This window comes from Trachypithecus francoisi, unplaced genomic scaffold, assembly GCF_009764315.1.
Source record: "Trachypithecus francoisi isolate TF-2019V2 unplaced genomic scaffold, Tfra_2.0 Lachesis_group3, whole genome shotgun sequence".
NCBI classification, from domain to species: Eukaryota; Metazoa; Chordata; class Mammalia; order Primates; family Cercopithecidae; genus Trachypithecus; species Trachypithecus francoisi.
The window spans coordinates 53,306,172-53,332,296 of record NW_022681468.1 but is presented as its reverse complement, the minus strand read 5'-3'; the positions used below and the strand labels follow the sequence as shown (position 1 = coordinate 53,332,296).

At 44.9% G+C, this 26,125-nt stretch overlaps 1 protein-coding gene and 1 long non-coding RNA gene across 6 annotated transcripts in view; one reads left to right on the top strand and one right to left on the bottom strand.

Moving 5' to 3' along the window:
• LOC117069649 overlaps positions 1–22,044 on the top strand; it is a 39,175-nt gene extending 17,131 nt beyond the window's left edge. Inside the window, exon 3 of the long non-coding RNA XR_004431615.1 lies at positions 21,385–22,044. This is a non-coding gene — a long non-coding RNA (uncharacterized LOC117069649). The remainder of the gene's footprint in view (positions 1–21,384) is intronic.
• NID2 (nidogen 2) overlaps positions 1–25,207 on the bottom strand; it is a 65,599-nt gene extending 40,392 nt beyond the window's left edge. For 2 of the 5 annotated variants that reach the window (XM_033188037.1, XM_033188038.1), the window contains exons 1-5: positions 24,747–25,207; positions 23,852–24,157; positions 16,425–16,657; positions 9,989–10,293; positions 9,548–9,907 (exon numbers count right to left, since the gene is read on the bottom strand). In XM_033188037.1, the coding sequence (XP_033043928.1) occupies positions 9,548–9,907; positions 9,989–10,293; positions 16,425–16,657; positions 23,852–24,157; positions 24,747–24,974 (1,432 nt within the window). In that variant the 5' untranslated portion in view covers positions 24,975–25,207. Of the gene's footprint in view, positions 1–9,547; positions 10,294–16,424; positions 16,658–23,851; positions 24,158–24,746 lie in introns of those variants that run through there. The other 3 variants (XM_033188035.1, XM_033188036.1, XM_033188040.1) reach the window with 2 other exon arrangements.
• Positions 25,208–26,125: the final 918 nt, after the last annotated feature.

Here is a 26,125-nt window from a genome sequence, read left to right as displayed (position 1 = left end):
AAGTATGGCCACCAGGAGGCCAAGTGGCTGCACACACCTCTGCCTCCACATCTCCAGGAGGTTGAGTTGGCTGGAGACTCCAGGAGAGGGACGGCATGGAATTCTAGAGTGAGACACTGATGCTAGTGTGAAGGAGGACACCCTACTCTTAGGGAAAACCAAGTGGTAGTTGTGTTCCAGGTCTATCTGGAAAGGAGACAGGAGTGGAAGGAAGAAATCCAAAGATCAATCTTTACCCAGTATTCCCAGGGAGAACAGAAAACAAAGGAATTAATGAGACATAGCATCATATAGGTAACAATGTCACCAGGATAAAGACTTCCATCAGCAAATTAAAATGTAACAAAGTTAACACTTAAATAGCGCTTAACATATACAAGCGGCCGGGCGCGGTGGCTCAAGCCTGTTATCCCAGCACTTTGGGAGGCCGAGACGGGTGAATCACGAGGTCAGGAGATCGAGACCATCCTGGCTAACACAGTGAAACCCCGTCTCTACTAAAAAATACAAAAAACTAGCCGGGCGAGGTGGCAGGCGCCTGTAGTCCCAGCTACTCGGGAGGCTGAGGCAGGAGAATGGCATAAACCCAGGAGGCGGATCTTGCAGTGAGCTGAGATCCGGCCACTGCACTCCAGCCCGGGCGACAGAGCGAGACTCCATCTCAAAAAAAAAAAAAAAAAAACACATATACAAGCTTTATGTTTATTAACTCTTAATTTACACAACAACCCTAGGTAGCAGGGACTCTGTTGTTGTTTCTCTGTCACCCAGGCTGGAGAGCAGTGGTGTAATCTCGGCTCACTGAAACCTCGACTTCCCAGGCTCAAGCGATCTTCCTACCTCAGCTTTTCGAGTAGCTGCAGCCACAAGCGTGCACCACACCTGCCTACTTTGTTTTTCAGTAGGTGTGGGTTGGTTGAGGGAAGGGGTCTCCCTGCATTGCCCAGGCTGATCTCCGTCTCAAACTCCTGGGCTCAAGTGATCTTCCCACCTAGGCCTCCCAAAGTGTTGAGATTACAGGTGTGAGCCACCACTCTGGTCAGGGATAATTTTTTAACCCCTGTTTGCAGTTAAAGCTGAGGCACAGTGATTAAAGTGCCTGAAGTCACAAAGGCAGTGAGTATCAAAGGTGGGATCTGAACCTAGGACATCTAGCTCAAGAATCTTAACTGCTGCTCTCCACCACCCCTTTACTGGAAGCCAAGTACGGAGATCATGAGCACTAGGTTAGGGATGCCCACTAGATTAGGGATGACCACGTGTCTGGGGTTCATCAGCACAGACTTCAAGTATAATTCAAGTCATACTTTATAAACCAGGTTTAATGATAGAAGCAAGCAGGGAAGATTATCTAGATGAATATTACAGCATGCTGAAAAACAGCACAGGTAAGAAATGAGAATAGCAGCAGCGGCATTAACTTTTGGACAGTACTGGAGAGCTGCCTGCAGATCCTTGGGAAAGCAGCAAGCTGAGGGTTGGCAGGACAGACAGTGTCGGTTCAAGTGGAAAATCTGATTGGAACATAATAGGAATGAAGTTATGACTCAAGATTTAGTATAGGGCCTTGATGACTTGGCTAAGAAATTCCAGTTTGATAAAAATAGAAAATTAGGCATGACTCAACTTTATTTAAACAAGTGACAAGCTTAACTTAAACAGAAAATGATATAAAATTCAAGGCAGAACAACAACAACAAAAAACCCAGGATGGATCATGGTGAAATAGATGGCTGTGAAGAAAACTATCACTGTCTATTCGTTTAAGAAAGGGAAAAAAACATTTGGAGTGAAAAGAAATGAATGTAACTTGGATGTGTCAAAATCTCAGGCTTCTACAGCTCAGAAATTCACAACTAAGTGTAAGGAAGCAGCTCCTGGAGGGACTCACACACTCACACTCACGAGTGTGCTCATGGCTTAAGGGCCATCAGGACTTTCTCCCAGAGCGCAAGGAATGAGGGACTGCAGAAAGCGCCGAGCTCTAGGACTCAACCTCAGCTCTCCCTCGGGGGCTCTGTGGAGACTGCAAACTCTTTCAGCTTCCTCATCTCTAAAATAAGTAGAGCACCTCTTCCTCACACCTGCATTGCCAGAAGTCGCATTTCTTCTTAATGTACTTCTGAACGCCAAGAAAAAAGGCCATCTGCTACAGGTCTAAAGAGCAGCCATTTGGCTGGGCACAGTGGCTCATGCCTGTAATCCCAGCACTTTGGGAGGCCAAGGTGGGTGGATCACGAGGTCAGGAGATCAAGACCATCCTGCCTAACACGGTGAAACCCCGTGTCTACTAAAAATACAAAAACTTAGCCGGGTGTGGTGGCGGGCACCTCTAGTCCCAGCTACTCGGGAAGCTGAGGCAGGAGAATGGCGTGAACCCGGGAGGCGGAGCTTGCAGTGAGCTGAGACCACACCACTGCATTCCAGCCTGGGCGAGAGTGCGAGACTCCGTCTCAAAAAAAAAAAAAAAAGCAGCCATTTTCAGAAAATTCAGATAGAAATCAATCCAAACTCTACACTCTGTTCCACCCACAAATTAAGGAAACAACAGGCACGGATTGTATCCTATTTCAGTTATTTTGTGAAGCCTTATTCTGCAACCCAATTCTTATTCTAAGGCTGAATTATGAAACAGGGAGAGCAAAGATGGAGGAGAGAAAGTATAGCTATGGAGAGTTAAACTAGGTGGAGTCAGAGCTTTTATCTAAGTAAAAAGAGACAGGGCGATGCAGCAAGCAACCTACAAGTGCAACTGTGCAAAGGTTTATAGATTGGAAGCTGGACTACATTTTTCTATTATAGAAAAAGAAATTATAACAATGAGTAGGCTCCCATGACAGGCTATTATGAGACTTAAACTGGGTTAACTAGTTACTGGTAAGCTAACCTGGGAGTCTTTTTAAACAGTTTTTTGTGGGATATTGTATTCTTAGGATGATACTTACCGAGCCAAGAACACACACTAGCTTTTTCAGCTTCATAACAGCCACAGGAAGGAAAGAAGATGGATCAGCCCCTAATCTGGGGGCAGGCAAGGCTCCATTTATAATCCCTCTGCCACACCTGCCTTCATGCCCACGTGCACACACAGGTTTGCACACTTAGCATTTACAACGGCAGCTTGTTAGGTGAAAGGTAAATGCTTCTCACAATTTTTGTTCATTCATTCACTAATTCAACAAATATTTACTGAGTATTCACTATAGACCTGGCCTTAGTCTAGAAACTGGGGACATGGCAGGCAGCAAAAGAGACAAAAATTTACATCCCAGCAGTAGTCAATAAACAGGTATATTACTTAGTGGGGTGGATGTGTAAGAGCTGTGCAAAGAACTACAGCAGAGAAAGACAAGAAGGTGGGAGGGGGCAGGTGTCCATGGCTCTTTTCAATAGCATGGTCAGGAAAGACCTCGGGAGAAGGTGACTGAGCAGAGGCCAGTAGGTGTGGGAGTGAACCCCACAGATGAGGGGAGGCGGGGTGCTGTGTCAGGCAGGAGGGGTGTGTGGGCATGTGGGAGGGATGGTGAGAGGACAGGTGGCCTGGGTCATTCATGCAGGGTCTCAGAGGTCACAGGAAGGATCTGGGCTTTCATCTGAGTGAGATGGGGGGCACTAGATGTTCTGAAGGTGGAACCAAGAAGGTTTGCTGGTGGATTGGATGTGGGATGATAGTCCTGATATGGGAAACCAAAAGGGTGGAGCTGCCAGTTACTGAGATAGGGAGACTGAGGAGGAGCAGGTTTGTGGGGTTCAGTTCTGACAACAGCATGAGGCGTCAAGGAAATTCACCAAGGGGTGAATAACAACTTACACCCTCAGCACAGCACCATGCAGTCCTTCTCACGGAGAGCTGCATTTCTCCCGGTGGATTCCAGGGACCACGGCATCAGGATCACCTGAGGTTTCTGTTAAAAATGCAAATTCTGAGGGCCCACCTTAGACCTACCAATTCCACTCTCTGGGTGCATCCTAGCAATCTACACTTTAGCCACCCCGCAAGTGATTCTCACACCAATTGATGTTGATAGAAGGCTTGGGATACTCACAAGCCTTGGATTTCTGAGCTAGGTGTTGCTCATTAATGTCGTTAACAAATTTAATCTGACCAATTAGCAGCGCCTGGGGTGGGTAGAATGTTAGGAAATGCTCTTGTGCTCCTTCCTGGCCATCTGAGAAGCAGAGCTCGGCCCACTTGGGCATCCATCCACAAGAATACCACGTGAAGATTCTTTAGTGAAGGTAACACAGACGCACAGCAGCCAGATAGCCCTTCCCTGAAGAAGGGGGAGAGCTGGAGCTAGAACAGTGCTGAGCCCATGTGCAGCTATTTATCCAGGGCAAGAAAAGCCAGCCCTCCAACCAACGTGACTGCTCAAATTTCTATGGGAATTGCAGTGAAACTCAAAGAGGCTGAACTTCTTGAAGGCTGGGACTCAAGATCTGGATCCCAGCTAGATGAGATGTGCAATGAACACATCCAAGGAAAAGTGGCACTTTTTCTTTTCGGTGGTCATTTGCATGTCCCTTCCTATCGTGGCTTTGAGTGTATTTTCATGCACTTCTTCCTATTCTAGTAAGATATTATCTCCATTTTATCGATGAGAAAATTGAGGCCCACAGAGATTAATCTTCTGGCTCTAAATCTCATCAAATTGAGGGGGCATCAGAATCACTGAAGTGCAGAGGAATATGGTAGGGTCGGACAAGAGGGTGAGAGAGGGCAGGCGCACTTGGCTCTTTTAAATAGTATGATCAGGGAAGACCTTGGGAGAAGGAGACATTTGGGCAGAGGCCTGGAGGAGTTGAAGGAGTGAGCTGACTTAAAAATGCAGATTCTGGTTCAGAAGGTGGAGGAGGGGCTTGGAAATCAGTGTTTTTAACTATGTTCCCAGCTGAGTGAAAGGAGGGTAGATGAGAGCCCACACTTTGAGAAATACAGTTTCTAGTCCATGGCCTCCTCTGGGTCCCACACTCTTCCAGAAAGCTCCTGCCATGGAGAGTCAGACCATAAAGAGGTCTGCTGGCACCTCAGGGCACAGCAGGAAGGTGGAGGCTGGCCAGGTTTGAATGAGCTCATTTTGTCACGGATTTATTAACTGAGGTTTGATAGTTGCTAAAGGATTCTTAACGTGAAGACTTTTTAAATCTCACTTTTTTTTCCCCATTTAATGCTTTTTTTTTTTTTTAACTTCTCATGTCTTTCATAGAAATAAAAATGGGGTGGGGATACATCAGAGGAAAGAAAGAAATGCCCTGCCAAAGGACTTGAGACTTGTCCTAACTGGGAGTTTGTAACAAAAATGGAAAATTCTCCTCTGCACTTGTTCTGAGCCACCTTTCAATCTTCATTTTCCCAGAAACACTTAAGCACTTGTCTGCAGCCCTTGGCCGGCCTGCCCTTCTTCACGGAGGGCCCTGGCCCAGCCACAGGGGAGGTTCCATGGTGTGGACCAGGTTCACGGGGCCAACACCGAGGGACACAGGAGGCTTCGTGCACAGGGCTGCCTCAGGACAGCTGGAGCGACTATTAACAATTTTTACCGCTGCCTCAAACAAAAAGAATGGGCATTTTCACTGCAGGACAAATTCTTCCAAGTTTTTCCATCTCCCAGAATGACAGACTAGCTAGGAAAACCATATCCAACTTGATAATGAAAAAACAGTGGAAAGCTTTCTCGTCCAGTTTTCATGTTTGTTTAATTTTGATGTATGTGTGTGGCATGTAATGATGCTGTTGGCAAACAGTGATCAGGACCCTGGGGGTGGCCTTTTACAACTGCTGGCATGACACTAACAGGCTCTCTTCACTTCTGGTGAAGGGAGAGGGGCTCTACCAGGGAATCTCCTCATACAGGTGTCTTCACAGGTATTGGGGGGCAGTGGGGACTCCTGGTCGCAGACCCTCTGCAACCTGGAGGTGCACCCAGGGGATGGTCTTTGGCATCTGGAGGGTTGCACTGGCAGCAGAACCTGCTTGAATTCTTCTCAGGGTGGAAGTCGAGCTTGCAACATGTTCCTGCAGCCTTTCCCAAGGCCAAAAGTGGAGCGGGACTACATGAGGTTTCTGAAGGCCAGGTGTCCTTCCTCCTAACTCATCATGCAGACTAAGATTAAATTAAGCTGCGTATAGCACCACCTCAGCAGGCTTAAGAATAACTATGACCCCTATTGGTAAACCTCATTCCTTTCTACTCACAACACACGCAGTTCCATGGTCCCAGGCAACTGAAGCCCTCACTGCCAACTCTCTTACCTCACTGCCTTAATCAACCTTTGTCTCTGTCTCCCTCACTCCCTTCCTCCCTCCTCATTCCCACCTCTGCACCTCTGCTCTTGTCACTTCTCTGTTCATGTTTTCACAAATTCTCCCTCTCATACTCTGACCCCAGGCCTGGCTCAAGCCCCTCCTTCCTCACAATGACTTCCCCAACAGCAGTGACACTCCTGGACAGTGCCTTTGACTCTGTGTCACCCTACAGCTTTCTCTAATTTCTTCATGGTTTTGTTGCAGTCTTTGCCCTTGCTAAGACAAGTCGCTAAGTATTCCCAAGCTCAGTTTCCATCTCTGTAAAATGGGAAGGATGATAGTACCTACTTTACAGGACAATTTTTTTTTTTCAGGCAGTATCTCTCTCTGTTGCCCAGGCTATGCAGTGGCACAATCATGGCTCACTGTAGCCTGGAACTCTTGGGCTCAAGTGATCCTCCCACTTCAGCCTCCTGAGTAGCTAGGACCACAGGTGAGCACCACCACACCTGGCTAATTTTTTAAATTTTTTATAGAGACAAGGTCTCCCTATGTTGCCCAGGCTGGTCTCAAACTCCCCACAGGGCATGCAATCTAATGCCAAGTTCCCACTTTAGAGCAGCAGGCTGCACTCAGCAAATGCCAGCCGAAACTTTCACTAGCACTGAGTCAGAGACAGGTATATGGCAGGTGCTTGGGTAACTTTGACTTCACAACAAAACTACCAGAGCTCCCTGGAAACAAGACTCCTCAGACAAAGCATGCTTGCACATCCACCCACTGCTGTTCTGTGGCCTAGGAAGACAGAGCTCGAGTGTGGCTGGGACATTCCTGCCTGGTGTAGATATGATCTAAAAATCTAAATTTCTGAACAAAAAGAAAGGTCTGTAAAATGAGTCCCTAAGGGAAAAAAAAATGTAAAAAGGAGTGATATTTTCTGGGCCTTTAACTAAATCTTGATTTCTTGGTTTAGCAAGATGACTACCCTGAAGCTTCAACGGGAAACTAAAATGTATTGGGCAGGTGATTCCCAGGCTCAGTTTCAATTCTAGCAAGTACATGATGAGGTCTTCATTAACTCTCTTTTAGGGCTGAGGAGAGCCAAGGGTCCAACAGACTCTATGTCTTGCCCCAAACTGCATAGCAGAGCTGGGAGTCAAGGTCAAGTCCAACCAGCACCAAAACCATGTGCTTTCTATTCCATCGGTAGAAAAAGCCAGGCGGTTGCCACATGGCTGGGTCCTTAGTACCGGGCAATGTTCTATGTCTCTGCCACTCCCACCCCACAACTTCCCAGAGGAAGTCCACACTTACCAGATAGACCTCTGAGCCTCCAATGTTTTATGTGAAAAAAAATGGTCACTGCATCCCCTCAAACGTATTTAACAATTGCATGCTTCTATACTTCACACATCTCCCTAAATTCCTTTAAAAAAAACTGGATTTTTTTGTCTAAGTTTCAACTTCTAGTTAGATTTCTTCCCCCCAAATGTGTATTAACCAGCTTTTTCACAGGCATTTTTTGCCATTACCAAGATGTCGATAGTAGACTGCATCCAGCAGCTGATAAATATCATAGTTCATGCCTTACAGCGGTTATAGCTGTGCCTCTGTTCTACTCTATGGCTGGTTCCTGAAGCCTCCTGCCCTTTACTCCAGTGATCTCGAGCTCTCAGAGCCTGAACCAGGGTGTGCAGTCCCTTCTTAACCCTTTAATACATGACTCCATAGATCTGCTTTTTAATATTCCCACGCTCTTCCCGGGGAAGGAAATCACAACCCACAAATGAGAAGGCCATTCAGGAATGCATCTTTACCTCAAATCCCTTTGTGAAAATCTTTGATACTTGGCTTTAAAATGTACTTACAGGAAACTCATACTTTAAATTCTGGAGATTCTCAGAAGGATCTGAAGGTTCTAAAGACTTCCAATAAAATTTACATCTTCAACTTCATGGAAATGTGGCCCCTTAGGCACAAATTAACGCGAAACTCTTTAATACGCACATCCTTCATTCTCTACCCATCCTCCACCCCATTCCCACTGTTTTAAATCTTCTAAAATTAGTAACAGCAGCCACTATTTATTAAGAACCAGTGAGTGCAGACATGAAGCCAAGAACTTCACATACCCTGTCTCACTGAATCCTCCCAAGAAAGTCATGAGAAATCAGAGGCTTACGGGTTACATAAGTTACTTCATCACCCAACAAGCTTGGTAGCCCAGATTCAAACCCGAGGCTGACACCAATGTACTCCCTTGAATCCTTATACAATGCCACATTAGTCTGAAAATATTTTCTTCCCTCCTGAAGTTAGTACTTCTCCATGCAATATCCTGCAGATAATACCAGAACAGAACCCACAAGGCTCTCTCTGCTAGGTCAGCCATGTTTTTGCCACAACAGTGACAGGAAACAGAAAAGGTGGAAAAACATGGAGATTCAGAACAAAGCAGTCACCTCTGACCTCTTTCTTCCTATGAGAGGTCAGATGAGCAGTCCCTGGAACAAATGGGAGTGAATCTGGGTCAGTTTCCCATTCACATCTTTCCATGCCTGATGGGGAAGAAACAGCCAGCATGACAAGTCTCAACGAGGACTAGAAGACTGACATAGGCCCCGTGTCCGTGATAATTAACCACTGCCTGCTCTCGGCATCTCCCTCCTCGCCTCTCAGTCCGATCAGTGAGTCATGAAATGAGGACAGGGCTCCAGGGAGGTGCATGCCACAGCTGCATAGCCATGAACCAGAAATGACAACAGACACAGGTGTTTAGTCATTTTCTTTCCCTGTGGGCTCTCCTCTCCCACACATCACAAGCATATCTCCCCAACCAAGGGAAGTGCTAGGCTTGTCCCACAACAGAGTATGAATCTGGCATGTTCATCTGAGCCAGCACAACTCACCACTTTAAAAAGCACAAACCCATCCCTCACTGGAATGTGTATGAAGCCACAAAATGTTTTACCTTTGCTGAACTTTCAAACTGAAATAGTTCATTACACTTGAGAGCGTAGCTGGCATAACAAACCGAGTTTTCCCCCACTCACTTCATGAGGCCCGTATTTTTAAAAAAACATTATTAATGATCAAGAGATTCCAAACAGAATCTGCCTGCCAAGATTTATTTGGCAAAGGAAATTTACTCTATCTCTTGAAACACAGGGATTAAAAATTAGATCCAATCTTCTTTTTGCTAAACTTTTCACCTACCCACTTAAGAGAAAAATCACAACTCTATGCAAAACCAGCAAGGTTAAGATGAAACCTCAGCACCCAGTTTTCTAATGCACTCACCCTCAGTGTTGGAACCTATGTTGTCTTCCAGTCCCACCTCATACGTCCCTCGACTTAGGGGTGTAGTGTGACCTGAAGCAGGGTAATTTCGAAGAACAATTTCTTCTTCAGGATGAGCTGGGGGAACATCCATTTCTGAAGGCACTGGCCCTCCATCTGGGTAGGGCTGGATGCTTCTGTTTTCAGAGTACGGTGGTGGAGTTTCCCAGGAAGGAGCCAGTGTATCTCTGTCTACCTCGGGTGGAGCTGGGCTTCTGGTGCCTCTCTCGTCCCAGGGCTCAACTTGGCCTTTTAAATCTGGCCCCTCTACCTCTCCCAGAGATGTTCCTTCTTTGGTGTGAGGGTCCAAGGTAGCAGATTCTGTTTCAGGATAGAATGGCCAATAAGTAGGTGTTGGATGCAAGGAGGAGGACAGATCAGAATCTGGAGGAGAGATCCTACCCTCTAAAGGCTTTGTATCTACTTTGGACTGGAAGGAAACATCAATGCTGCTGTGGCCATTCAATGCCTCCTCTGGTTCACCCGGAAGGTATTCAGCTTCCTCCTCATTCACATCATAGTAATCCAAATTGTCCTCATTATAGTCACTTTCCAGGGCTGTAGCATGGCTGAAGGAACGTCCCAGGGGAACAGAAGAGTGGGCAGCGGAAAGGTCTCCTCCCACTGCGGCTGGCCTGACGTTGTCCAACAGGGAAGTGCTGCCGATATGGAAAGCCCACACTCCAGGGATCCCCAGGTTGCTTAGTCTAAATAAAAAGGAAACAGTCATTGTAACAAATGTAACAAAAGTGTCCGTTCACCCACCTTCCTAGAAGGTGAACAACTAACTGAAAGACAGCTGGGCATGGTGGCTCACACTTACAATCCCAGCACTTTGCAAGGCCAAAGTAGGAGGATGACTTAAGCCCAGGAGTTTGAGACCAGTCTAGGCAACGTAGTGAGACCCTGCCTCTACAAAACACTTCTCTAAAAAAAATTAGCCAGGTATGTGCCACACGCCTGTGCTTCCAGCTACTCAGGAGGCTGAGGTGGGAGGGCCACTTGAGCCCAGCAGTTCCAGGTTACAGTGGGCTTTGGCTGCAACCACCGCTCCCCAGCCTGTGTGGCAGAGTGAGACCCTGTCTCAAAAAAACAAAAACCAAAAAACCTGAAAGGCTATTAAGATCAGGTTCAGTTTTCACTGGTATATAAAACCAAATAAAAGCAGACTTACACGGTAACTAAAAGGATCATACTGGACTTTTGATGTGAACTACCTTTTATTTAACATTATGTTTCAAAGCTGTATGCCACAGAATGCCAGACCATCAAACTATCAATCTGCTCTACAATCCAAATGGTTTATCTAAAATCTGGCTATCTGAAAATAAACAAGGAATGTAGGAATGTTTCATCCTTCCTCCACTTGTCTGGAAACTTATAACACGTTTAAAAAATGTATGCTTAAAACTCTACCAAATACTGACTCTCGAATGACTACTACATACTTTCAAGAGCTGGTGATGCCCCTTCCCTGTGCCAAGTGTTTCACATTCTTCAATACAGTCTGCAAGTTACAGGTGATCATGTTCAACTCTATAGAGGAGAAAATAGGTTTTAAAAGGCTAACTGATCTTCTGAAAGTCACGTAACAAACAACTGGATCCGAATTCAGTTAACACCAAAGCCCATGCTCTACACATCTATGTTATATTATGACTGAAAACCATACCACACACTGCAGTCAATAAGCATCTGAATTATCATTACTGTACAGAATATTAAAGACATTTCATTGCTTATTCACTTGAACTGACCAATTCGCGAATCCACAAAGAACGGTGAGTCAACGTAAAAAAATTCAAAGAAATACAAATGCCAAAACCTAAAAAAAATTTTTTGGCACTGAAAAAGTTAAGGAGCAAATAAGAAAGTAGCTTAGAGGTCTTTTAAAGACTTCTGGAAACAGCTCTCTCATTTCCTCCATAAGAAAAGAACATGAACTCCATTCAGTTTCTAAATATCCCAATATTTAATTATTTTAGTCAATGATATACCCTAAAGAGAACAACTACATAGGATTTCTGAAAATATGGGAAAACCTGAGTGAACAAGGGTCTGGCTATGTTGAAAATGCCAGTTTGCATACTCTTCTGATATTTATACAAAACACTAGGCTCAAATTCTCCCAAGCAATGAAATTACCTCAAAAGTCAGTCAATGAGGAATAAGAGTCAATGGCTAATAAGATAATAAAAAATTCACTGAATTGTATAAGAACAAAATATCTTTCTTCATTTGGGTGGGTACTCATCATATTCATGTGGATTTCGATAGTAATAATATTTTTCAGTACAATTTGAAAATGTCTTTCTCTTGTGTGTATGTGTGTGTGTATGCGTGTATGTATATGTACATGCTGTGGTCACTATTGTGATAAATTTAGGGAAAGAGAAGCATAGAAAGAAAAACTGATTTTGTGTGCAATATGCTATACATATTTGTTAAGTTCATAAGAGTTAATGTTGGTGTTTATTGGTAAGCAAATAAGGAAAACTAAAGACAGTAAGAGAAAATTCAGAAGTTCTGAGGATATTGAGTTTATTATCACATTAGAGGTGTTGCAACTATGAAATTTCCTCTTGAAGTTAGAAACAAACTATAAAATCTTCAAAAAGTGGAAAAATATAGATTATGGCCAATAAAAGCTAAATAAAAAACCTTCTAATTATATATAAATCACTATCCTGGGTTTTGTCATTATGCATAATGGAAAAGTAACCAATTTGAGTTTATTTTAAAAATCCAAGGTCATCTGGAAGCTTAGTAATAGAAAGAATTTGGCCGGGCGCGGTGGCTCAAGCCTGTAATCCCAGCACTTTGGGAGGCCGAGACGGGCGGATCACGAGGTCAGGAGATCGAGACCATCCTGGCTAACACTGTGAAACCCCGTCTCTACTAAAAATACAAAAAACTAGCCGGGCGAGGTGGCGGCGCCTGTAATCCCAGCTACTCGGGAGGCTGAGGCAGGAGAATGGCGTAAACCCGGGAGGCAGAGCTTACAGTGAGCTGAGATCTGGCCACTGCACTCCAGCCTGGGTGACAGAGCGAGACTCCGTCTCAAAAAAAAAAAAAAAAAAAAAAAAGTAATAGAAAGAATTTTATTTATTAATTTATTTATTTCTAGATTTCTTAATTTATTTCTAGAAAGGAAAATTGGGTTACAAAATGGGATGACAATGCCTTCCTCCCTGGATTGTTAGGAGAAGTAAGTGAGAAAACCACATTAAAATGCCTAGCACTGACCAGGCGTGGTGGTTCACGCCTGTAATCCCAGCACTTTGGGAAGTCAAAGTGGGCGGATCACCTGAGGTTAGGAGTTCAAGACCAACCTGGCCAACATGGTGAAACCCCATCTCTACTAGAAATACAAAAACATTAGCCAGGTGTGATGGTGTGTGCCTGTAATCCCAGCTACTTGGGAGGCTAAGGCTGCAGAAAAGCTTGAACCCAGGAGGCAGAGGTTGCAGTGAGCCAAGGTCATGCCACTGCACTCCAGCCTGGATGACAGAACAAGACTCCATCTCAAAAAAATAAATAAATAAAATGCCTATCACTGGCCCTACACATCATGAATACTTATTAACTACTGTCTTGTCTTCCAGAATATAGAAAAGTATGATTTCAAAATATACACATGTGAATTCATATTTAAATTTGCAGAGGAAGAGTATGACGAACATTATGAACTATATAATTTATGACCTTTGAGCTCACAGTTGTGAGACAAATTCGAGGAAGAAAATAATTGACTAGGAAAATAACTTTACTCTTAATTATTTATTTAGAGGTAGGGTCTCACTCTGTCACCCAGGCTGGAGCATAGTGGTATGATCATGGCTCACTGTAGCCTCAACCACCTGGGCTCAAGTGATCCTCCCACTTCAGCCTCCCAAGTAGCTGGGGTCTACAGGTGGACACAACTACACCCAGCTAATTTGGTTAATTTTTAGTAGAGATTAGGTCTCACTATGCCGCCCAGGCTGGCCTTAAATGCCTGAGCTCAAGCAATCCTCCCACCTTGGCCTCCCAAAGCGCTGAGATTAAAACCACCTTGCCCAGCCTAACTTTACTCTTGAGAGATGCATACTAAGGCATTTAGCAATGAACTGGCATGATGTTTGTGACTTACTTTAAAACACTTAAACAAGCCAGGTGTGGTGGCTCACACCTGTAATCCTGCACTTTGGGAGGCTGAGGCAGGTGGATCACCTGAGGTCAGGAGTTTGAGACCAGCCTGGCCAACATGATGAAATACTGTCTCTACTAAAAATACAAAAATTAGCCGGGTGTGGTGGTGGGCGCCTGTAATCCTAGCTACTGGGAGGCTGTGTCAGGAGAATCGCTTGAACCCAGGAGGCGGAGGTTGCAGTGAGCACAAGATCATGCCACTGCACTCCAGCCTAGGTAACAAGAGCAAAACTCTGTCTCAAAAAAAAAAAAAAGAAAAGAAAAAAAATTAAATAAACAAAGAAATGAATATGGCAAAATGTTTACAATGTATAAATCTAGGTGATGGGCATTTGGGTGTTCATTTAGTTATTCTCTCCACTTTTCTGTATATTTTTGAAAATTTAAATAATGAAAAGTAGAATAGAAGATTATATTGAAGGACATTTCTATGACTTTGATGTACAGAAGTTCTTCCTAAGAATAACTCCAAGATCCAAAATCAGAAAGGAAAAGACCGGTAACTTTGACAATCTGAAATGTACCACTGCTAAATCATATACCCTTTCTCAGCAATTCCACTTTTAAGAATTTATTTTAGGGAGAAATGAGAATGTGAGCAATGTTTATTATGCTGTTTACTGCAATGATATTTATAACAAGAAAAATCAGACACATGTGAAATGTTCATTAATAAGCTGTCTTCATACATATATGACACAATGTTTTATAACCTTAAAATGGTAATATAGACAGACATCTGACTGAAAGACCCCTATAAGAAGATATTAATGTGAGAACACCACTTATATAGCAAAAGAATCATTTTGGTTTTAAAAGTTTTGTATATACCTGAATTCTAGAGAAGGACCATTAACACTCGTTATCACTTGAAGCAGTGATTGTGGGTAACTTTTTCTTTTATTTCACATTATTCTGCATTGTTTGTGCTTTACTGTTTGTATTAAGCATGGATTACACTAAAGAAAAATATGTGAGTCATTTGGCCCCATATCTTACTCTGCTTTCGCCAAGCAATTCAGAGATTTCTGGGAAGTATCAAAGATAACAACGAAGGAAGGCATGAAAGGGGTTAGATGGAAATGCTGTCTGTGTGTTTGTGTGTCACACATGATGGTGGGTATTAGTTCCAAGAGACCTTTACAGCTCTGCTCAGGGAACACAACTGCTTTTTGCCACAGGCCTTTTGGCCCCACTGTCTCCTGTCTCCTGTGTAGATGCCAGCACTTACCCAGAGCTCTGTAATTGTTGATCTATTTGTCTATCAACTCTAATAGGGTACAAGCTGCTGGTGTGCAGGACTAGTGTCTTAGAAATCTTTGTATTCCATGTGCTTGGCCATTGTCACCTCTCTATAATGCCTGAGGAATAATAAATCTATGAGCTCCCAAGTAGAAGAGGAGGGTGGAACCAGAGGAGGAACAGTAAGGAACTGAATTTGCTCCAGAGTCCAGACTAAGTGGCAGCCTAGATGGAGCCCTAAAGATGCCCAATGTGGATCATAAGGATGGGAAAGGAAAGAAGGACTCAGCACAAGATAAAATAAGTAGTTCAGTACTCCAGACTTGAGCTTGGATTTTGGCTTCATCACTTAACTTTGAGATCATAGGCAATTTATTTAACTTCCCTAAGTTCCTCTGTAAAATTGGGAAAACAGTAGTACTAACCTACAATTCTTGTGAGTTTTAATTAAGATAACATCTGGAAAGTATTTAGCATGATACTTGGCAAATAGTAAGTTTTCAATAAATGTCAGCTCTGAGTAACCAAATCTGGCTATAGTGATCTCATTCTGGTAGCCGAGCAGAGCAGATGGCATGCAAAAGTATAAGGTGTTTCTATACCTACCCAGAACTGATTAAATGAAGCTGAGAAGCAGTTAATGGAGGCCAGGAAGTAACCAATGTATTCTGTCTGGCTTCTGTATTCAGGAAATGAATAAAAGCAAGGGCACCCCTATCCCCCTCATACGCCCCCCACAAAAAACCTGAAGTCAATGAATATCCTACTGGCACTATCTGTACTGGCAAAATGCAGAAGAGCTTATTATTACACTAGTTAAGTAAGCCCTCTGGATCATTCATTCATTCATCCATCTATTTACTAAATGCCCATTATGGGCAGACACTGATGAGTCGAAGGAATGGGTTCAATTCACTTTAGGTAATGAAGCCAGAGAGACATCCTCAGACTTCCGGAAACCTATACATCTTAGTTATTTTTCCTGCAAATTACAATACTCAATTTAATGTTTAACAGTATCTGTCCAAAAGACTAAATCACAGTGCTTCCTCCTGTGAAATGATTAATCTAGAAAACCTCAAACTGGGCGGTTTATGACTGGGTATTTTTATGTGGTTCCAAGAGCAATGTTTTTCATATCAAGCCTCAGTGGCTCTACAAATATACACACATACTGTTCTGTTTCCAGTATCTATGCCCAATAGAGCAGGAAAAATAAAGGACCTTTTATGTTTTGGTGAACTTGATCCTTCCAGGGTTTAATCTAGTTTCTCGGTTTTGACTTGATGCCTTGCTTAGAAGCCACCAAGATATTATTTAATGGTCCTATGGTCACTTGTGCTCAGGTACCTCCTAAAAGTCCTTCTATTCAAATAGGAAAGGGCTTCAGCTCAATGTTACTTACTGATAGAGATTTTTCACAGACTGTTCAGTGCTAGTCAAGCTGAAATACGGTCCTTCTGACTTCAGATCATCAGCCTCCCCTCGGCAGAAGCCCACCCGAGCTGGAAGCTGAAGCTGGACATTGTAAGACTCTTTGGGGCGGGTTCCAAGGAACTGCAGGCCGTTGGCAGGATAAAGAAAGAGGGCGTAGCTATCAGACCCATCAGATGCCAACACTGCCTGGAAAGTGTTCAGCTGTGAGAAAAAAAACAAAAAGAGAGAAAGAAATGTCCTGTAAAAAAGACAAATAAATGAAGAAAGAAATAGAATGCAAGCAAAGCACCATAAAGTGCAAAGAATTTCCCCCTTTCTCAGGATTCCTCCAAACTGTTTTTAAATGTCGTCTTCTTTAAAATTTCCTCTTCAAGTTACTAATATAATTTCATAAGTGATATTACTGATTATTGCAAATACCATTTGTCAATTTAGATTAATAGTTGAAATATGCATAGGTAAAATGTAGGTTAAAAATATATACTTTTAAGGTTTCAAACTTCTCTCATCCAAACCTCTTTCAGCGCTAAGAGCAATCAGCAAAATTAACTTGTCCATCCTGCAGTCACTGCCCTAGTTTATAACCCTAGGCACTCGGCATCTCTCGTTGGCATCATTCATTCATTCATTCATTCATTTATCCATTCATCCATTTATGCCCACTATGGGCCGGCACTGTGTTAGGCCTAGTTGGTCAAAAGGCCTCCTTACTGTCTCACAGCCTCACTTTCTTTCCTCTTCCACCTACCCTTTCATACGAGCATCGGGTTATCCTCATTTCACAGACGAGAAAAAGACACAGGGGGTTAACGGTATTCCTCAGGTCAGGTGGCAAGTATGTGGTGGTGGGCCAGCCAGCTCTACAGCCCGCACCCTAGGACACCCTAACCCCTCCTCAACATGTCATTCAAGGTGAGTTGTAACCTGGCTGCATACGTCCCTCCCAGGCTCAGTTCCACTGCATCTTTGTCAGACTATTTAATAGTCCCCATTTGCACCATGTCCTTGGATGCTTCTACACTTTGCTCATGGTTCCCTGTGCCTAGAAACCCTCCTAACCTTCAAATGCTGCCACTCGGAGGTGTTTGTGATTATAGAATAATTTCTGTTCTCTGAACCTCTGTAACGCCTTTATGAGCATCTCCAGTGAGCATTCACCTCATTATGCTTGGTTAGTTGTTTATATGTTTGTAAACACCATTCATTTATTCATTTGTACACTAATTCAAACAGCCAAGTGTTTACTTAAGCACCAGACATTATGCTTGATGCTGAGGATGCGAAGGAGCAAAGGACAGACTCTGCCCAGGAGAGTCTCACGGTGTAGGACAGGGAAACAGTCATGGTTGAAATTGTAGGAGAGTCACTGGAGAAGGTGGTAGAGGCCACAGAAGGCGGGGGTGTGTGTCTAGGACCTCAGGGTAGGGGTTGGGAGGTGTCACAGAGGCAGCCGGTGAATGTTATAAACACTGCAGGAGCCAACACAGACCAGAGAGAGACCAGGAGCCTGAATCCGCTGCCAATTCAACACTCAGTGATCCTTATAGGATCACTCCTTAACATTCCGTCTACCCTCATGTTTTCAACAAGATGAGATTTTTGCCTTTACCTTCATTCAGCGACCACTCCTCCTAAAGATCTGTTAACAGTGCTTGATTCTCTAAAAAGGTGTTATGTTTAGGCCTCTGAAACTCTCTCTCTCACTAAATCACACTGCTTTTACAATTTAGTAAGGAACTGGAAAGGTATTTTTAAAACACAACTTACTTCATAAATAATGTGACTCTTAGAAATATTATTTACTGGTAAGTATCATTACCTCCCCATTCTGCTAGACAGACAAACTCGGGCACAGAGAAGAACATCACATTTCACTGAAGGAAACAGCAAGGAAGGAATGGGCTCTTCCCTTTGTTCTGAGTCTACTCCCACTGTGGTGCTAGCTCTTTTCTAATGTTAATTTTTCCTTTCAATGTTTAATTTCAAGGTAGGGTTTTGAGGGTTTTGTCCTAATAGGACAAAGAAACATAGATGTAACACACTCTTCAAGAGCAAATAAAATACAATCAGCCATTCTTTTAGTTCTCTAACCCAGAAAAAAACAACATCTTGCTTTGCTTCTTTCATTCATTCAATTCACAAAGTAACAGGGTGCCTAGTATATTTGTTATTGTTCCAGTTGTTCATTGTTCATCAGCAAAGCTTGACTTTTCCAGAAACAAAAAGCAAGAAATGTTTTTAGAGCTTCTCAATGCTAGGAAGCCACTACTGCCAAATATAAACAAAGGCTGTTCTGCCTCATGTCTATCCATAAGATAGTCTACATCATCAACTAATGTGGACTCAATAACTTCAGAGTTGTACATTAGTCAGAATAAAGAAAAATCTACTAGGGAAAGAAAAGTACTCGAGAAAGAAGAAAAAAAACCCATTGTAAAAAGCTAAGCTTTCAAAGCTCCTGGCACCGATCTCCCATAATAAATGTGAAACAGGAGAGAACCATGTTCTAAATTTAGAGAAATTCTATAAGATAAGGAGGTTGTAGAGACTGTGAAGAATTGAAGGGGATGGGGAAGGGGGGACGAGAGAAGTAAACAGAGCTGTGAAGAGGAGAGTCTGGCTTTTTGCTGTGCACTCTGGGCATTTAGCACTTTATTTTATTCATTCATTCAGCCAACCAGCCAACAAATTCATTTCAATTAAAATTTACTCAACATCTTCTATATACTATCCTTGAGATGAACACTCATTATGGGTGGCAAGTATTTAATTGCTTTGTCTCCACCAAAATAGGCAAATATCAGAGGAAGGAAATAACTTCCTTTTAAGTAGAATTTATGATCCCAAAGTACACGCCAAAGGAGTTTGGCTGTTTAAAAGCCACCCACACACTAAATCATCACTTGTAAAGTTCTTGGTTGGTTCTACAGAATTCTACATCTAGTTGCTAAAGAGCCCACTTCATGAAGTCTCGAAGGGCTCCCCCTCTCAAAAAACTCCTTGACTGGCTTCCAAACAGGAAAGGTCCTCGCATTCCTAGATACAAGCCTCTGCAAGAGCCGCACAGGCTCTGTCTCCAAAGAGAAGCCCTCAGATGGGCTGCCAAACCCGACAAACGAGTCACTGGTTCCCAGCTCCCCCAGGATCCCAGAGAGGAGAGAGGGGCCTCCACGGGAGAGGAGCAGCACAGAGAGGATCAGGGTGAGTGGCTGCAGGCCCTGTTATCAGAAAGAGAGAAAAGCCAGAGCCCTCTGCAGAAACCAGAGCCTGACTCTTCCTCCCAGGACATCCCAATCAATGTTGAAGTGACACTCATCAGAGTCAGGCTGATGCATATAACACACACCCCTCTAAGAATTTCTAACTTTTGCAATTCATTTAATTAACTGCAGCTATCTGGCCAAAAATCAGAATAGTGACATCCTTTTCTTCAAGGGGCTTGCCTATAGAGGCTTATCAAAATGAAAATGAAAATGAAGCATTAGGGTGACTCTTATAGGGGTCACAAAGTTCTCTTTGTCATCTTCCTCAGGAACACATGTCCTCTAGAGCTGTAGGATCATTGGGTCTGGCCTCCAGTGTTTGCTGTGAACACTAACCTCCATTCCTTAGCGTAGTTCTTCATCTCCCACTGCCTGTAGGACACTCACATGCAGGACTGTCTCTCATTTATTTTACTGCACTAAATCCTACAGATCCTGCCAAAAATTCAAAGACAAATGCTGAGTACTATCACATCCCTAATACTATATCCTTCCTGATACTCTTCAGCAAAATGTCAGCATTTCTAATTTCCATATATGGTTCAGCATTAACCAATTTCCATATATGTCTCTATTCTCTTCATCTTCACAGTGATATCTCAGACTCATGCTGAACTCTCTTGCATAGGCTGTAGACCTCCCCTCTTCTAAACCTCGTCTCCAGAAGTCAAAAAGCTACAAAAAGTCCTGCTTTTACCTCTCATTTTCTCTGTGAAATCCAACCACCTCCATCAATGACTATCAACCTTTGAACCAAGTCAACATGTCTCAGTCCCCAACCACGTGGAGGCCTCCATTGGGCAATGTCTTAATTTGTGTTCTGTTGCTTACAACAAAATATTTGAAATTGGGTAATCTACAAAGAAAAGGAATTTATTTCTTACAGTTATGGAGGCTGAGAAGTCCAAAGTTGAGAGGTCACATCTGGTGACAGCCTTCTGGTCAGTGGTGACTGCAGAGTGCCAGGCACTTAGGGCATCACGTGGCAACAAAGCTGAGTGTGCTAATGTGCTAGCTCAGGTCTCAATTCCTCTTCTTATAAAGCAACCAGTCCCACTCCATGATAATCCAGTAATCCATGAATGAATAAATTAATCCATTCATGAGGGCAGAGCCCTTATGACCCAGTCACCTTTCAAAGGCTCTACCTCTCAATACTGCCACGTTGAGGATTAAGTTTCAACACAGTTTTCAGAGGGGACAGATATTCAACCATAGCAGGCAACCTTCCACTCATCTGTCTTATGTTACGGCCTGTGACTCTTTCATCCATTTCTCTGGGCCCAGCTCTTTCAACCTACTCCCAGAACAATCTCTTTCAACCTACTCCCAGAACAATCTCTCTTGCTACCTCATTCTCAATATCCATTCTTTTTATCCCTTTCAACCCAACTGAAATTCCAGATAAACAAAACATTCCCCACACCACAGAGATCTATATAACTCAGTTGTCTCTAACCCTATCCCTAAAATGACAAAAACAAAACACTCCTCTTTCCCCCAAAAAAGCACAGCTAAAGTAAACACTAGTCCTCCACGTCTTCCATTGGTAAGTATTTCAAAGGTCTACACCATAACTTTTTTGCTCTGTGAACTACCTATGACAGTTTAAGAAATCTCAGATTTACTGAGTTGACAAACACTATTTGTTCACATTTTTTTCAGATACAATTACACCTTGACATTCCTGCAATATCAGCTGCAACATCTGGTCACACTTGACAGGAATATCCATGGAGAAAACGGGCACCAACTGCGTTGTTTTTAATGGCAAAGATGCCATTGCTTTGAATCTTCCAGTTGCCAGTAACTTTGCAATATAAGGTTAGTCAAAATTTAAGAAGGCCAAGTAGAACTCAGTCCTTCAAGCAAATTACATCATTGTTTGCCAAAATCTATCTCCAAAGAACTATTAAAACAAGAACTCAAGTTCCAGAGCTCTTTAAAATACCAGAAGAAACTTCAACACGGGTAACTGAAAGAACATCCCCTATCCAAACAGAATCCTCCTTTCTTCATGAAACATTCTGAACCAACTAGCACATGGCAATGTCTGCAAGTGGATTTTAATTAGAAAAGTAAAAGAGAGTTGGAATTTACAAATCTTTTCTACCCTAAACCTCCCCCACCCCCAAAAAAGGACCAGACAAAAGTTTTAATTCCAAAAACCTTGCATTTAAAGAGTCCTTATGCAACAAAGAGAGTAAGCAGATGGTTACCAGAGGCTGGGAAGGGTAGTAGGGGTCAGGGGAAGGTGGGGACAGTTAACAGATACCAAAAAAAAAAAAAAAAAAATAGAGAATGAATGAGACCTACCATTTGATAGCACAACAGGATGACTATAACCTGTGATAACAGGTTATTATAGTCAATAATAACTTAATTGTACATTTTTAAATAACTAAGAGTATAATTAGATTGTGTGTAATACAAAGGATAAATGTTTGGGGGGATGGATACTCCATTCTCCAAAATGTGATTATTACATATTGCATGCCTGTACCAAAACATTCCATGTACCCCATAAATATATACACCTACTATGTACCCTCAAAAATTAAAAAAATAAAGAGTCCTCATATAAAAGATATATATCACAGCATCCTTACAAGATAGAGATCAGTGACATGGGCACGTAACCGCACCTCTTACAGTAGGCATGTGTCATCCTTCTATAGTGAAGAAACATTTCCGTAAGTTCAAATTGAGATGAATCATATGGTTTCAGCCCTTGGAGTATGGCATTTTAGATTCAGGTCTAATTTCATAGAAGGAAGGCCCTTACTTTCTTCAGGAATGAGGCAGTTCGCCATTTACCAAGCCACCCTGGCCCCACTCATATCCATTTGGAGGACTTCAAATGTTGATGACAAGACTAAAGCCCGGGAGCCTGGGATTTTTTACTTTCCGCAGCTAGAGACTGTCAAGCACATTGAGGGCAGACTCCTATAAACTAAGGAACATGTGAACTGGTACCTGGAAGGCAATTAGGCAGAAGTTATCAAGAACTTTACCAAAAGTGCATCCTCTCTGACTTACCAATTGCACTTCCTGGAATGTCAACTAAGAACATGTGCAAAGATTTAGCTTTTTAAAAAGTAATTCATGCTATTATTTATAATAATGAAAAATCAGAAAAAGCCTTAATGGCCCCTGGGAACACTGGTTGAGTAAACTGTGGTAAACCTTCTGTATTATACAGGATAATAGCAGGATACAGTAGTATGCATCATCATAAATGACGTTGTACAAATACATTTATTGACGTTGAAACATATTCACAATACACTATTCTGTGAAAAAAGCAAGTTATAAAACAGTACGTGTAGTGTAAACTCATCATTGTTAATGGACAGCAATAAAGATATACAGAAGAAAAAACTCTGAAAATGTACACAGAAAAATGTTTATCAGTGGTAGGAAAATGAGTGGTTGTTCTCTTTTTAAAAATTCTCTATATTTTCTGATTTTTTTCCCTTCAATGAACATATAATTAGAAATACTTGTGTACTTAGAGATGGTTCTAAAAATAAGCAACCAAACAGTAAATTGCCTTATGTTCAAAGGGGCTCCCACATCTGCACTCCCGCTCTCATATCCGCTAAGCAATTTTTTTCTCAATGGAGTGACCACCTGCCAGGGTCTCAGAAGATGCTTGGGGCCGGGCGCGGTGGCTCAAGCCTGTAATCCCAGCACTTTGGGAGGCCGAGACGGGCGGATCACGAGGTCAGGAGATCGAGACCATCCTGGCGAACACTGTGAAACCCCGTCTCTACTAAAAAATACAAAAAACTAGCCGGGCGAGGTGGCGGGCGTCTGTAGTCCCAGCTACTCGGGAGGCTGAGGCAGGAGAACGGCGTGAACCCGGGAGGCGGAGCTTGCAGTGAGCTGAGATCCGGCCACTGCACTCCAGCCCCGGCGACAGAGCAAGACTCCGTCTCAAAAAAAAAAAAAAGATGCTTGGAGACAATATCTTTCCTCACTTCCAAGCCTCCAGCCCTGCTGCCTCCAACATCAGGTTCAGTGCAAGAGTAGGCTCAGAAACAACTCCGAGCCAGTCCCTGGGTTGCAGTCCCAGAATTCAAGCCCATCCTTCAATTTCCTCAGCAGTCAAATATCCCTGGTCACTTACCTCTCCCGAGGGCAACGCCCCGCGCTTGACCTCCTCGTAAGCGCCCACCTGCTCCCAGGTGGCCAGGAAGGCGTGGGTGGGGGTAAAGCGCGCAGAGCGCGGGAAGCCAGCGCGCACATAGCGGGCGGCCAGGCCCAGCACTGCCGGGGAGGTGTCCTCTCGGTACAGGACTCGGCCCCTGCCGTGGCTCGTGTCGATGTCGGCCAGGAAAGGGGCGATGGCCGGGAAGTCGGTGGGGAAATCATAGTCCACATACTGCGTTTCCCTGGGGAAGTCCTGAGTGGAGATGATGCCATTGGTGCCCACCTGGGAGAGGACAGGGACAAAAAGGTGACAGTCGCTCAAGTCCAAGGACGCTACCCTGTCGCGCAGGGAGGGAAGGGAACTGACTTAGGCAAAAAGCCTCCCCTTCCCCACCGGCTGGGGGGAGTCTGGATTCAGGGAAACAAGCGCAACTTTTGCAACTGTCCCACCTCCCCTTACCCCAACCGCGGTGCAGTAGGTCCAGGCGCCCTACAACTCCTTTACCTATCTGCTCACTCCTCTCAAAACCCCGGAGCCCCATGTCCCCGGAGAGGAAGCTGCCAGGTCTGAGGAGGGAACACCCCAGCTCCGCAGACGGGCACAGCCTTCTCGCGGTCCTAACTGCAAAGCCCGCCGGCCGCCCTTAGCAACGCCACCTTTTCTGCCTGGGGCGCGTACGTGGCTGCGAACAATTCTTGCTCTCCTTCAGCAGCGGGGCAGGCAGCGGCATCGCTCTGCCCGGGTCCCACCGCAAGGGTGCTGGGGGGCTCCGGGCGTGGGGGATGTTTCCTCCCCTCTGGAGGCAGGGTTTCCGTAGAGCGACCCCTGGGAAGAAGCTGCGGGAAAAGTGCCAGGAGGGGGCTGAACTTACGTAGAGATTGCTGAATCGGGCTTCGTAGAAGTGCAGGGGATTCGCCAGCTTCACCACGGCTGAGCTTTCGTCGTCGCCTTCCTGCAGAAGCTGGTCTCCCCACGACTCCCCGTGTGGGAAGAGCTCGTCTGGGTGCAGCGCCGCGGCCCGCGACAGCAGCAACGGCAGCAGCAGCAACACTGGTAACGACGACAGCGCCGGCCGCCCGGCCACCCGGTCTCCCTCCATGCTCGCTCGGCCGTGCGCTTCCCCGCTACACAGCGCGTCCCGCCCCGGCCTCCAGCCCACTCTCCGCGCCGCGCCAGCCTCGAACCTGGATCTACGCGGGCGACTGGGCGGGGCGGGACTCCAGGCCCACCCAGCACGCTAATTGGCTGAGGGCCTCGGTTGGGGACCAATCACCGGCTCTGAGAAAGTTCGGCAGTGGCCACCACATCTGGTTCTCGTTAAGTTTTCTAAGGCAGCGAGCGGCAGCGGGAGCAGCGCGGCTGGCGGGGTAAAAGCTCCTGGCCAGGATTGCCCTGAGCTGCTCCTTCCACTCCGCCCCTAGGGAGCTCCTGGGTCATCTTCTCATCCGGGCTGCCCCGCAGCCCCGACGAGCCCCAGCCCCGGGACCCAATGGCCCGCAAGGTCTGGGGCAGCGGCGTTGCAGGAGATGAGCTCAGCGCCAAGGGGACCCCGCGGGGACGACCGCGGCTGCTGGCCTGCGAGCTCTGGCCCCAACAGGCTAGCAGGGCGCGGGCGGGTGGCGGGGTTGCGGTATGAACTTTGCGCCCTGCCCTGGGGTCCCGGGTGCCCCTGGCCCTGGAGGCCCGGCCATCGATCCGAGAAGCAAAGGGACATTGTCGTGGTCCCCTCGGCCGCTTCGCTCCACCCAGATATGCCCTGAGGAGGAGCGAGTCTTTGTACGAAGTCAGAGGGCTGACTCTTAAGTTCTGTCCCCTTGCTGAAGGCCAGCAGCTGGAAATACCTGCCCCCGGGAAAACCGCAGCAGGAAAGACCATGAAACGCAACTGTGTGTGATCCGCTCCGTTTGGGGAGTAGGATGAGGCATCCCGTTTGGGCACCAGGCAGAAATGGGCGAGGCGCGGGGATGGGAAGACCCTGATCTCTTGCCCATTGCTGCGGCCGTCGGAGCTGCCCTCCCCCCGTGGCCACGGAGGCGGTAACCTGAGCTGCTCCGCAGGACTGGAAACCGCACAACCTCGAAACCAGCTGCGCAGAAGGGGAACCCCATCCACCATAAACATCCCCTCTGCGAAGCCTCAGGAGCCGGAGGAGATTTTATTACCATTTTTATTATCAAGAGCTTGAAATTTCCCAGATAGTCTGTTTTCTCTCCCAGGCCCCCCATGGGGTCCTTAAAAGCAAAGATATTT